Source organism: Ptychodera flava, chromosome 10 (assembly GCF_041260155.1).
Source record: "Ptychodera flava strain L36383 chromosome 10, AS_Pfla_20210202, whole genome shotgun sequence".
In the NCBI taxonomy this organism is placed as follows: Eukaryota; Metazoa; Hemichordata; class Enteropneusta; family Ptychoderidae; genus Ptychodera; species Ptychodera flava.
This window is the reverse complement of record NC_091937.1, coordinates 26,441,524-26,454,532: the sequence shown is the minus strand read 5'-3', so window position 1 is coordinate 26,454,532 and position 13,009 is coordinate 26,441,524. Positions and strand designations below refer to the sequence as shown.

At 37.7% G+C, this 13,009-nt stretch overlaps 2 protein-coding genes across 3 annotated transcripts in view; one reads left to right on the top strand and one right to left on the bottom strand.

Moving 5' to 3' along the window:
• The window catches only part of LOC139142354 (exportin-4-like), an 87,828-nt gene that overhangs the window by 58,926 nt on the left and 15,893 nt on the right, over window positions 1–13,009 (top strand). The gene's annotated exons all lie outside the window — the stretch shown is intronic.
• The window catches only part of LOC139142359 (complement C1q and tumor necrosis factor-related protein 9B-like), a 98,193-nt gene continuing 87,248 nt past the window's right edge, over window positions 2,065–13,009 (bottom strand). The window contains exons 3-4 of one of the 2 annotated variants that reach the window (XM_070712277.1): window positions 3,052–3,168; window positions 2,065–3,015 (exon numbers count right to left, since the gene is read on the bottom strand). In XM_070712277.1, the coding sequence (XP_070568378.1) occupies window positions 2,417–3,015; window positions 3,052–3,168 (716 nt within the window). In that variant the 3' untranslated portion in view covers window positions 2,065–2,416. Of the gene's footprint in view, window positions 3,169–13,009 lie in introns of both variants that reach the window. The other variant, XM_070712276.1, reaches the window with a different exon arrangement.

The window sequence follows — 13,009 nt, the reverse complement described above, 5'->3', positions numbered from 1 at the left end:
CTGTGAAAGCTCATTAGATATGCAAATTATAAATTAGCTGACATGAAAATGTGAAATGACTTTCGATATTGTTTTAACCTGGTATAATCATCAATGTACATAGCATGTTTTGCCAACTTTGATCAAATAAATCCCAGTATATATCCCTAATTAGAAAATATCATTGAAAATGCAAATTAGGAATTGGCTGAAGAAAAAATGCTTAATGACTTTCAATAATGTTGTATCATAGTATCTTTAATGTATATAGCAAGTTTCATCAACTTTGGTCCAGTCAAATCAGATATATATCCCTAATTAGCAAAGTTCATTAAATATGTAAATTAGGAATTGGCTGAATTCAAAATGCTTATTGATTTTCAATAATGTTGTATCATAGTATCTCCAATTCATGTTGCAAGTTTGTCAACTTTGGTCAAGTCAGTTCAGATATATATCCCTAATTAGGAAAGTTCATTAAATATGCAAATTAGGAATTGACTGTAGTGAAAATGCTAATGACTTCAATAATATTGTATTATAGTGTCTTTAATGTACATAGCAAGTTTCATCAATTTTGATCAAGTTAATTCAGATATATATCCCTAATTATGAAAATTCATTTAATATGCAAATTAGGAATTGGCTGAAGTAAAAATGTCTTTTGACTTTCAATAATGTTATATCACAGTATCTTTGATGTATACAGCAAGTTTCAACAACTACAATCCAGTTAATTCAGATATATATCCCTAATTAGGAAAGTTCATTAAATATGCAAATTTTGAATTGGCTGAAGTAAAACTGCTTAATGACTTTCAATAATGTTGTATCATAGTATCTTTAATGTATACAGTAAGTTTCATCTACTTTGGTCCAGTCAATTCAAATATATATCCCTAATTAGCAAAGTTCATTAAATATGCAAATTAGGAATTGGCTGAAGTTAAAATGCTTAATGACTTTCAATAATGTTAAATCATAGTATCTTCAATATACATACCAAGTTTGGTCAATTTTGATCAAGTCAAATCAGATATATATCCCTAATTAGGAAAGTTCGTTAAATATGCAAATTAGCAACTATCTTTCATGTCACCCCTTAATGGTTCCCATTGCTGATACATCTTGGTGTTATCAACATTTGTAGCAAATCTCATCAAATTGTGTGTTGTTGTTTTTAATGTATATCAATTTTTTCTAAAATCATTAATTATGCAAATGAGCAAAAAGTATGCAAGCCACACCCACCAAAAACTAATCAGTTCTTGCCATTTGCTAACTGAATCTATGTACTAGATTTGATTCTGATCTGATCAGCCGTTTTTGAGATATGGGACCAACAGACAGACAGACAGACACACAGACAGACAGACAGACAGACAGACAGACATCGCTGCGACATATGCTCACGTGTGTGAACACGTGAGCAAAAAACAGCCATGCATGCAACATTGATAACATTTGTCCGCATTTCAAGCTGCGTGTCCGATGTCGCACGCGTACAGCTATATTTAGTAACAAACCTGTAACTGTGAACAGCGCTCTTTACATAGAGTACATCTGAATGGCCCACCAGCAACGTTACAACAGTCATGGCTAAGATATTATTATTGGTGTTGGTATGCAGTAAATATCACAGTAATTTGTATTCTTGGTTGAACACAAGTTGCGAAACTGTAAATCACAAATTAATAGTAATAGTATCAAACTTGTTATTTCAGCGTATCTGCAACAAGTACTTGATGCTGTGTGTTGTATGTACCATTAAACATTACATACATGCCCTTAGATTGGAATATCTGCAGGGTAGTGACCTTGTAGCATATTTCAAGAAAATTTTCACCGAATACCCTGGCAACTTATGAAAGTTGAATTATATTTTATTGTTCAACATCGAAGCAATTCTCCTATAAAAATCAATATGAAGTACTGGAAAAATGGTAACATAGAATTGGAGACTTGGAAAAAAATTTCAACTCTATAGACTCCAGACAAACAAATACATTTAGATGCTGTGAATTTCAGCTACAGACACAAACAGTATACTTAAAGTTGGAATTTTAAAATGCATGTATAAAAAATAGACATATCATAGGCCAAATATAGGAATATGCCCAATATGTTACTTAATGCAGGAGATCACTTGCCCTCCTGTCCTTTGGCAAACTCTCTTCCAGACCTCAGCAAATAATGAAAAAGCAACATTCAATCAGTAGCGTGCCATATGCACATGCCAAGTAAAATTAAAAGAACAATTATTAATGATGTATTAATGCTAACATTATACATATGTTAATAACACATCAGAAATTATCACATTCTAGACTTTTATCAAAGAAAAGTCACAGGCTATGAGATAAATCTGCAGTTTAAACACAATTTTAATTAATTTCCAAAAAATATCAACTATTATAGAATTGAGAGTTCTTCCTTTTCAAGCATTCTCATACAGAAGATACCCAGTAAAGGTTGTGTATTCATTTACATTACTGTACAATGCATATCCACTGGCAAGTCTGACCCACACTTCATCACCATGCTGTAAATCTATGATGACACTGTTAGAAGCTGAACCATGATACCTGTTGGCAGAGTGAGCCACATATATGCATGGGAGTTGTTCATCATTTTTCATCAAGCACATAAACAGACTCTGATCATTCTTTCTATTTGCTGAAATCATGAAGAAGTAAACACCACTGACAGAGCACGTAAATTTGCCAGTGCCAATGTTAAAACCATTGCCCATATTGGTATAAATCTTCTGATAGGTGACTGGAGTGTCTTGAGATACCAGACCCAATGCTGTAGTTCTTGAAACTGAAAATGCAATTCGATTTGTTTGTTGTGTTTCCCCTGGTTGACCTTTGTCTCCTTTATGACCTTGCTGTCCTGGTTGTCCCTTTGGTCCAGTCAGGCCATGTCCACCTGTACTGCCCTTCAGCCCAGGTTCACCTTTGTCACCCTGTGGACCTGGTTTTCCCTGGACACCTTTCTGACCAATTTGACCTTCACCCTTTTGTCCAGTGTCACCTTTCTCTCCCCTTGGTCCTGGACTTCCTGGTACACCTTTCTGGCCTGGTTGACCATGTGGCCCAAGGTCACCTTTGACCCCTTTTGATCCAATCTGACCATGTTGTCCCTGCACACCAGGAGGACCCATTGGTCCAGGACTGCCAGGAATTCCTGGAAAATCCAAATGATAACAAAAAGTAAATCACTAACTTCGAGGAGAAAAATTATCAAGTTTCTTCATCATTTCACTCATAGTTGTTAATCTGAATAGAACAATTGTTGAACACAAAGAGACACCCATAGATTGGGCTCTATCTATCGGTTCATCCCTCTATAGCCATTACTCAGACTCACCAAGACCAACTTTTTTTCAAACACTACAGGAGGTACATGAGTTTGTTTCTAAGGGACATTTGGACAAAAAAATAGCAAAAACCCTAAAACAAACTACTGGTAATCAAATATGTCATGGTGCATATGGATTGTGTTATGTTATTACAAAACTAGTTCTGACATCATTGTTGCAATATGTCTTTACATGAAAAAGTGCACAAATTATGAGTCAATTTGTCAATTTGTATACAACCAAAGCTCTGTTTTACATGCATCAATTGACCTATATTTTGCAAAGTTAACTTCAAACCAAACAAATAATGTAACCAGTGGTGGTTATGTCTCAGATAATGATTTGTTTGTTGAAGTCACATATTTTGATATGGTACGTCTATTACTGTATGTGTTTTCTCTGAGCATAAGTCATAGCCATATGTTAATATTTTTAATCTTTTCAAAGGCTGTACTTCCTCTCAGTGTGATCAGGAATTTACCTCTTTAGGTGAAGGATTTGTGAAAAGGGATCGCCATTATGTTTCAATTTGAACTAATAAAATTTTATTGAATTTTTTATCTTAAAAACTTTCACCTGTACCTGCACCTTTCATGACTACAAAATTGTTTCCATTTGTGAGTGTGGATCTACTTAAGGAAAATTGGGGTCAACAATTAAAATGATTGCCATTATATTCGTTGTGTCACACAGTCTTATAGATGTTCTTGAAATTACCTGGAATGCCAGGGACACCATTGATAGAGTGAGTACACTGTTGTGCTGGAGATGGGATTGTCTCTGAGTGTTCACTGTTTGATTTCGGTATCCCAGTCGTAGTGTGTCCACTCTGCTCCTCAGCCAGGCATGTTGAAAGCTGATACAAAGTAGCAATGATGTAACATTGTAGCAAGAGGAACCATGTCAGGGTTTTTAGAAACATCATGATTGGTGCTAGAAAGAGGATCCGAAAAATAGATAAACATACAAATTGTACTTGAATGCCATGGTACAATGAAACAACTGAAAATATGATATGATAATGCATGGAGAAAGCGATATTGCTCCATATATGTTAGTGTTGAACATGTTGCATTATCAGAGGTGAGCAGGTATCTACGACCCCTTATAAACAGGAAGTGAGACTGAATCTGAGACTCTCAAATTGAAGAAGATACTAAATGCGACCTCATTTGCGATTATATCTGAGACTCTCATTCATTACAGTAAACAGTAAATGCGACTTGATCTGAGAACTGTACCTGAGACTCTCAATTACCTTCACATGACAAGTGCGACTGGCGCCGTGAGACTAGAACAAGTAGCAATCGAGACACCAGACCACGGTTTGTGGAAGGACCGTGCACACAGGTCCTTGAAAAAAATGATCACGGAGTACGGCGTGTCTACATCGACGTATGCCTTTATACCTCAGCTTTCTTTCCCCTTCATTTCTTATCTTACTGTATATTATGGAAAATAAAGGTCAATAAAACAAATACTCTTTATCAATCATGTATATTCGAACTACGCTGTTGCATGACGCACCGTATAAGACACGGTCCCTGGAGGACCGTGGTATAGAGAGTAAGGCCCACGCGTGAGTAAGGCCGATGATTACGGAAAGGTAAGTCAGTTCTTACAATCGATTTAGCTGGTGTATTTATATAACACATGAGAATATTGATAAAATATGGCGAATAAAACGATAAATGGGTACTAAGACATAAAACTAGCGAAAATAGAGAAAGACTGGACTAAGGGACGGACCATTAGATCTTGGGAGGGGGGTGGTCAAAAACAGAAAAAAAAAAATTTCAGAGCAGAAAGTTAGGAAAAAAAAAATCTTCAAACTAGTTTGCAAAATAAAAAAAAAATAAATAAGAAGACAAAGGCGTAAAAAAAAAATCTGCAAAAGTCTTTAAAATTTTGAAATTTTTTTTAGATTTTACCGACAGTAAGCAACTTTCTGTATTTTTAATACATCCTCCCGGCACATTTTTAATTTTAATTTATACATTTAGAGTGACTGTATCCCTTATACTGGAAGTTGTGATTATCTTATCTTTTCAGGACTTTTGTATTCTGATCACTTGAAAATTATGAAATTATAGAGCCTGTTTACTACTTGTTTCCTGCGTACAAACCAAGCAGGTACACTAGGTAAACTATTGAAACTATGGTATGGTTGTCAAGACAGAAAGTTGTATTTGCCTTTTAAGATCAAGGTAAACAGATGCAGGCCACATCAGTTTCATTTTTTTACAGCATTTTATTACAATGATGAATGCAAGAATTGGTGAACAAGTAGAAACACGTCAATAATGATAAAACAACATATCAAGTCATTATGTATTATTTTGCTTTTAAAAAGGCATTTTCAATTCTTTTTCTCAAAAAACAGCCTCAAATAACAACAGCAACACATGTTTTAACATTCAACAATACACTACGTAGAATGCCATCTATCCAACAAATCCCAACACAAAAACACATAAAAGGGTTGAACTTTGAAAGTTTCTCGATAGCAAATACTGAATAAATCTGCATGGTTAATCGTTTTTGTGTAGCAAATTTCAAAGAAATTGGACAAGCCCTATCAGAGAATACAGATTTTTTGACCATGAATGGCATAAATTGCCCAAAAAGACAAATATTGAAATTTCAACACATCTATACACATCCAATCAATTTGACATGCTGCTACAGAGAAATAGATGTTTTGATCAAAAAAGGGCAACAATTGCTCTAAAAACACAAATATGCAAATTTCACTATATTATTTAGCTTATTTTAGCTTCTCAGCTTGTCAAAATCAATTGTAAATCATGAGATATGCATGATGTTTGGTGGGGTGAATGTAGGCATTTCACCATGCAGTAGAAAGGGAAGCCAGGAAACCAAAAAGTCAATTTTCAAAACCATACGAAGCTACTGAGGAGCAAGAAGACCATGTTTCAGAGGAAGATGTGTAATCCGAAAAATGCTCCCAAAGTGCCACCAAATAACACCATTTTTATCTCTATTTTTCAAAAGCTCCAACAGGTCCCCCCTCCTGACCTCCCCCGCAAAAATACTCCAAAAGTGCCACCAAATAACACCATTTTAATCTCTATTTTTCAAAAGCTCCAACAGCAGGAGGGGGACACCCCCTCCTGACCTCCCCCGGCAAAACTACTCCCCAAGTGCCACCAAATAACACCATTTTAATCTCTATTTTTCAAAAGCTCCAACGGCAGGAGGGAAACACCCCCTCCTGACGTCCCCCGCAAAAATACTCCCTAAGTGCCACCAAATAACACCATTTTAATCTCTATTTTTCAAAAGCTCCAACGGCAGGAGGGAAACACCCCCTCCTGACCTCCCCCCGCAAAAATACTCCCCAAGTGCCACCAAATAACACCATTTTAATCTCTCAATATTCAAAAGCTCCAACGGCAGGAGGGGGACACCCCTCCTGACCTCCCCCCCAAAAATACTTCCCAAGTGCCACCAAATAACACCATTTTAATCTCTATTTTTCAAAAGCTCCAACAGCAGCAAGGGGACAGCCCTCTCCTGACCTCTTCTTGGTGACCGCTTGCGTGGCCGCTTGTGGTGCTTGGCACCACATGTTTGCCCTCTTTATCTTCAGACAGCGACGAACGAAAAAAAAATTATAAATCTGAAAATTTTACTCTGAAAAAAAAAAATTTGCACAGCTAATGTCAATTGGAAAAAAAAAATTTCAGAAGTTTACAATAGTAAAAAAAAAATTTTCACAATTTCATTGTGACCACCCCCCTCCCAAGGTCTAATGGTCCATCCCTAACGTCAGATACGCACACGCCGTATCAGCCATTGTTGATGCCATACTGTTTATCGAACCTTCAACGTCACGCCCAGTCATGACGTACTTTTACCTTTGACCTTCATGAAGTTTCACCTTCATTTGAAAATTTCTTTTTACTTTTTGACTTGATGATGTCCAGCTTGCCTTGTAATTCGAAACATATTGAAACACTTGCTCATTTTGCTGTTGATTTCCATAATACATGTAGTTCGAAGAATTCATACATCGAAAAATTTGCAAATTTCGTGTCGCGTCGAACAGCTGCAGTTGTGTCGACAGCTATATCGATATCGAGAACGAACGATGAAAAGCCAGAATGTAAATGACGCGATTTTCAGTTGTCGTTACAAACAAAATTTCATTTCTGTGAGAAACTCCACGATGATGTTTCGGAGATCAAATGGGAAATACCATATTCTCTTAGCTCCGATCAATCCGCCAATTTGAGTAGATTTTACCTCATCAGATGTTCGGAAATCTATCGTCAGTTCACGGAGCTTTTTTCGTCTTTCATTTTACTTTAACAAAAAATATTTCGAGTTGTATAAAGAGTACCAAGGAAGCGTGAAATCACATTGAGTGCGTTTTGTCATCAGCTGTCAGCTAGTCGTTTTCCAAAAGTGGCTTTTTGGAGTACATGAGCTTAAATACTAGTACTCTTTCGGAGGGCATGAAAAGGATAGGTGTGTATAACTCTTGAACTATTCCAATAACCGTTGTTAGTGTGAGAATGACGTGATATCAGCTTAAGCCAATCACTGATTGAGCGCATATTTTTCATATGGAAGGCCCGGGAGGCTCAAAGAAAATGTACGTCATCCATTAACCTCAGTCAAAATTAGCACTTTCTCACTTGTCAATGGACCCACAGAGCGAGACCGCCTGAACTGGGAAGTGATATGTAAATGAGTATGACTCGATGACGTTCCCGTCGGCAAACAATTCATCTCACTTGTACCATTGCACCTATGAAAAATCTTTTGTACCTCCTATGACCGCTATGGTATGCATATCGCAGCGGCCGTTGCGTCGCCGTGTATCGATCGAGCCAAAAGCGATGTTGCAATACATGTGCTGAGTTGTCGCCAACTACATGGATTTACCGCTTATCTGAGAATATTTGAATCAATTCTTTTCCATTTCCTTTTCCATATTTTAGTCATTTGATGTTTTATTTGCCGACATTTATTTAACGCTTCACGATCACCGCTCAATGTTAATGTCGATTTCGATCTACGAAGTTTACCGGGTAAACCGGGATCAATTATACCGACGTATTTTTTCCTCGCGACTCGCAGAAATTTTCCAACCTGGTAAGTATTTAGCTTTGTCCCGTGTGCTGGGTTATGTACATGTAAACTAATAACAAAAGTTTAGTATTTTCTGTAAATCGATAAGCCTTTCGAATATCTGAACCTCAACAGTAGCTACGCAGCTCGAAAGTTATCCTCCGACAGGACAGGAACATTGGTCAAAGCCGGATTTCGCATGGTAGCTATGGAAACAAGCTGTTCATTCTCAGAAAGCATGCAATGTACTTCGTACTGCTGATACTGTCATGGTCCGTGGGCTATTGCCGTCCCTACACACCGTCAATGCCTAACAATCACAGGATTCAATCACGTGTGTCATCAAATTTGATACATGAATTCTACCAATCATCAACCCCCTATAAACACATTAAAAATATCAATGGTTGCGGCTACGGGTTCAAGGACATTCACGAGGAGGCACTGTTACAGAGTTCATTGACTCTGACGTCAATTCTGCATAAAGGTTAATTATCAGGTTCAGACAGGTTCAGACTTATTAATTAAGTGCGATGATTATACTTAGGTGAGAAATCTAACAAGTACATACTGTTCTCGTGTTTATGGTCTTGGCGATGATACACGTAGGTACCTTGGCACCAAATACATCAGGGAAAGATTGCATTTTATTTGTATGTAGATAAGGATTGTATGCATTGAATTGTATATACACGGTGTCTTTACGAACACCAGCTCAGACGAAGGGACAACATCTTGAGAGAAGGAACTATCTGGCAATATGTAGTATCCATTTATAAGAAATAAACGGTGTTATCTTTGAAGACTTGGAGTCTCTACGCTGTTTCTGTATCCCGATATCCTCTCGCATGGCGATTCCCCGAGGAGGATAATTGTCGATGGCAACACATGGTGGGAGAATCCGAACATACAGAGCAAGCTCCAGTTGGAAAAGTTAACACCGAACGAAAAATACGTACAGCACGATGGATGCAGCCGAGAACGAAGGTATAAATGTGGCTGAATGGCAGCGCGATGTCACGGCCAGGTTGCAGAGTTACAGGACATCGTCTCTGGAAACGGCGATTGTTTAGGACCGGGCATTTTCCACGGTCTCGAAAATGAGAACGCGCTTCGATGGTGGCAGCGATATACTAACTTTGCGGACTTTCGATGCTGGTCAGATGAAAAAAGACTCAAAGGCTTTGGCCTTTACTTATCAGATGAAGCCGAGAGGTGGTTTCGGAATTTACCTGGCGATCGACGGGCTGACATGGAAATCTTAGGAGAGACTTTCCTTGAGCGGTTTGATAAGTGTGGTCCTACATGGTTGTACGATAAAATGCTTTTCAAATTGAAACAGCAGTCTAACCAGACAGTCGACCAATACGCATCACTGTTACAGCTGAAGGCAGAGAAAGCCAGGAAAACCGACAAGGAAATTTTATCGTACTTTATGAATGGACTGAAACCTCCACTACAAGCATTCGTCGCAGGAATGAATCCCACCGATTTTACAAGCGCCTATGAACACGCGAAGACGGCCGAAGTTGTCAACAAACTGCAACAGGAACCAGAGGAGGAGTCAGCAGAGTTTACGGAGGAGATCAAAGAAAGAATCGGACAATTGCAAGAACTTGTGAAAGAAATGTCGGACATTGAATCGAACTTGCATGAACAATCGCGTCAAAATGACTCACAACATACAGGCAAGAGACGACGGAAAGTAGAGAAATACGGAAGAAGAAAGGCTGACAGCAAAGCAATACGGTCTAATCGCCGTCAAGGTATTTTACATAATATTTCGAAATGTTTTAGAAATTCAAGAGACTATTTCGATAGTAGAATATGTTATAATTGTGGGAAACCAGGGCATATAGCCCGTCAATGTGTTAAGAAGTTTGTAGGGTTTCACCAGGGCAAATTTACTAAGCCAGCTGTTTGTGGGATGTCATTTACTGAAGGTGAAACTCGTAAAATTTTCCATACAGATTGTTCCTCCGGGAAAGATAATACTTTTGAAGAAAATTTAATTCCTGTGTCTATCTGTAACAGAAAGGTAAATTCTTTGATTGATACAGGGGCTAGTATTACAGTGGCTCCCATGCGATTATTAGATTTAATTCCCGAGTTACGGAAATATCCGATTTTGACATCAAAATATAGTTGTGTACAAACAGCGGGGAAGGGAAAATTGAATGTTGTTGGGTTTATGAAGATACCTGCTTATGTTGGAAATAAGCGTGTAATGTTGAATGTTAACTTAGTTGATATTCTCACTCATGATTTAATTTTGGGACTTGATTTTTTGAAGCGTTATAGAGCTGTCATTGATTTTACTGCAAATAGTGTTAAGTTACAATCTGATGTACCATTGAGAACTACGGTCGATATGATAATTCCCCAAGGGCGTGAAATGATAATTCCCGTTAAGGTGCCGTATAAGTATGCAAATGGAGTGTTAGGGTGTTTCTGTGATAAACGAACCCGATTAACGCCTGGTGTTTTAGTAGCTAGTGGTTTGGTGTATTCGAATAAGAAATCAATGCCAATGAGAATTTTGAATACATTAGATACAGATGTTAAGATCAAGAAAAATAGTATTGTCGGAGCATTTTCGCCACTTCATTTCTCAAGTGAAATTATTCCACTGGTTGAACCCATGATTAATAACGTTGCTAGCAGTCACAGTCAATCACAATATGAGAGAGATTACTTGCTTGGTCAATTGAAACTTGATGAGTTAGACATAACTGATAATCAACGTGATCAACTTAAAGATATTTTACTGCGTAATGCCGATGCTTTTGTTGATTCTAGTGGTAAACTGGGTCACTGTGATTTGATTAAGCATAAGATTCAATTGCAAGAGGGTTCTGTTCCGTTTCGTCGTGCCCCTTACAGAGTGACCCCTGATAAAAGGCAGGAAATAGAACGACAAATTGACAACTTATTAGAACAAGGTATTATCGAACCATCTACTTCTCCTTTTTCAAGTCCGGTGGTTTTAGTTGCGAAATCAGATGATCATTCTTCAGATTCTGCACGGATTTCAGGCTTTTGAACGGATTAACTATACCTGATTCCTTTCCCTTGCCAAGAACAGATGAATCTTTAGAAATGCTTGGTAAAAACAATCCCAAGTATTCTCGACTTTAGATTTGCAATCTGGCTTTTTTCAGTTAGAATTGGATGAAGAAAGTAGGCCAAAGACAGCTTTTGTCACACATCAAGGGTTATATCAATATCGGAGGCTGGCTCAAGGGTTGAGAAATAGTCCCAGTTGTTTTCAACGCACCATGCAATATGTCCTACGTAACATCAATTGGCAGTATGTTTTGTGTTATATTGATGACGTCATTATTTTTAGTAACACCTTCGAAGACCATCTACAACACATTGACACCGTTTTGACGAGATTACGTGAAGCAGGATTAAAATTGAAGCCTAGCAAGTGTCAATTTATGAAGCGTAGTGTTAAATTTTTAGGACATATCATAAGTCAAGATGGAATTTCGGTTGATCAAAGTAAAGTAGAAGCTGTAAAGAATTATCCCCGCCCTCACACAGTGACACAATTAAAGTCATTTTTGGGAATGGCAAATTACTATCGGAAGTTTATTAAGAATTTTTCAATAATAGCAAGGCCTTTACACAAATTATTGGGAAAGGATGTCAAATTTGAGTGGACTGATAAATGCGAGGAGGCATTTGAGAAATTGAAACAGATACTATGCGAAGCACCAATTTTGGGGTACCCTGATATGAGTAAAGAATTTATTTTGTATACTGATTGTTCGACTTATGCCCTTGGATTTGTTTTGGCACAACAGCAAGATGGCGTCGAGCGTGTAATTTTGTATGGCGGACGGAGTTTAAACTGTCATGAACGGAATTATTCTATCACGGAGTTAGAAGCCCTGGCCGTTATACATGCTATAAGATATTGCGATCCGTATGTAAGGAGCAATCACATTGTTATTGTAACTGATCATTCCAATCTAACTTTCATGTTTAAACAAAAGATACCAAAAGGTCGAATTGGTCGTGGATAATGACATTGCACACAATATGATTATGAGATTATTTACAGGCCTGGAAAGAAACACATGAACGCTGATGGGTTGTCAAGGCGACCATATCGTCAGTGTGAAGGTTTTCCTTCCGACGTCACAGATCTTGAGAATGCTCCTGAAATAAATTATCGACCTGATCACAGTCCCAAGCTGGTTGATAAAGCAGTCAATACAGACTTAGTTCAGCCTCCTACCATTTCTAGTTTGACTGTTGAGAGCAAGGAAAGCTTAAACAAAGGTTACGCTACAGGCCAAGACACTTTCTCAGATCAGGAAACCCATACCGATAAGGCAGACAATGAAATTGACAAAGAAGTTAAAGAAAACTTACGAAAGGAACAGAGAAATGATTCGTATTTGATTAACCTTTTAAATTATATGGAGAGTAACGAACTACCTGAGAATGAACAGTTAGCTAAGAAATTAGTAAATATGGCTCCTAATTATGATATTGTTGACGGAGTTCTATATCACTATTGGAAACCCACTGGGAAAGTACGACGAAAACTGA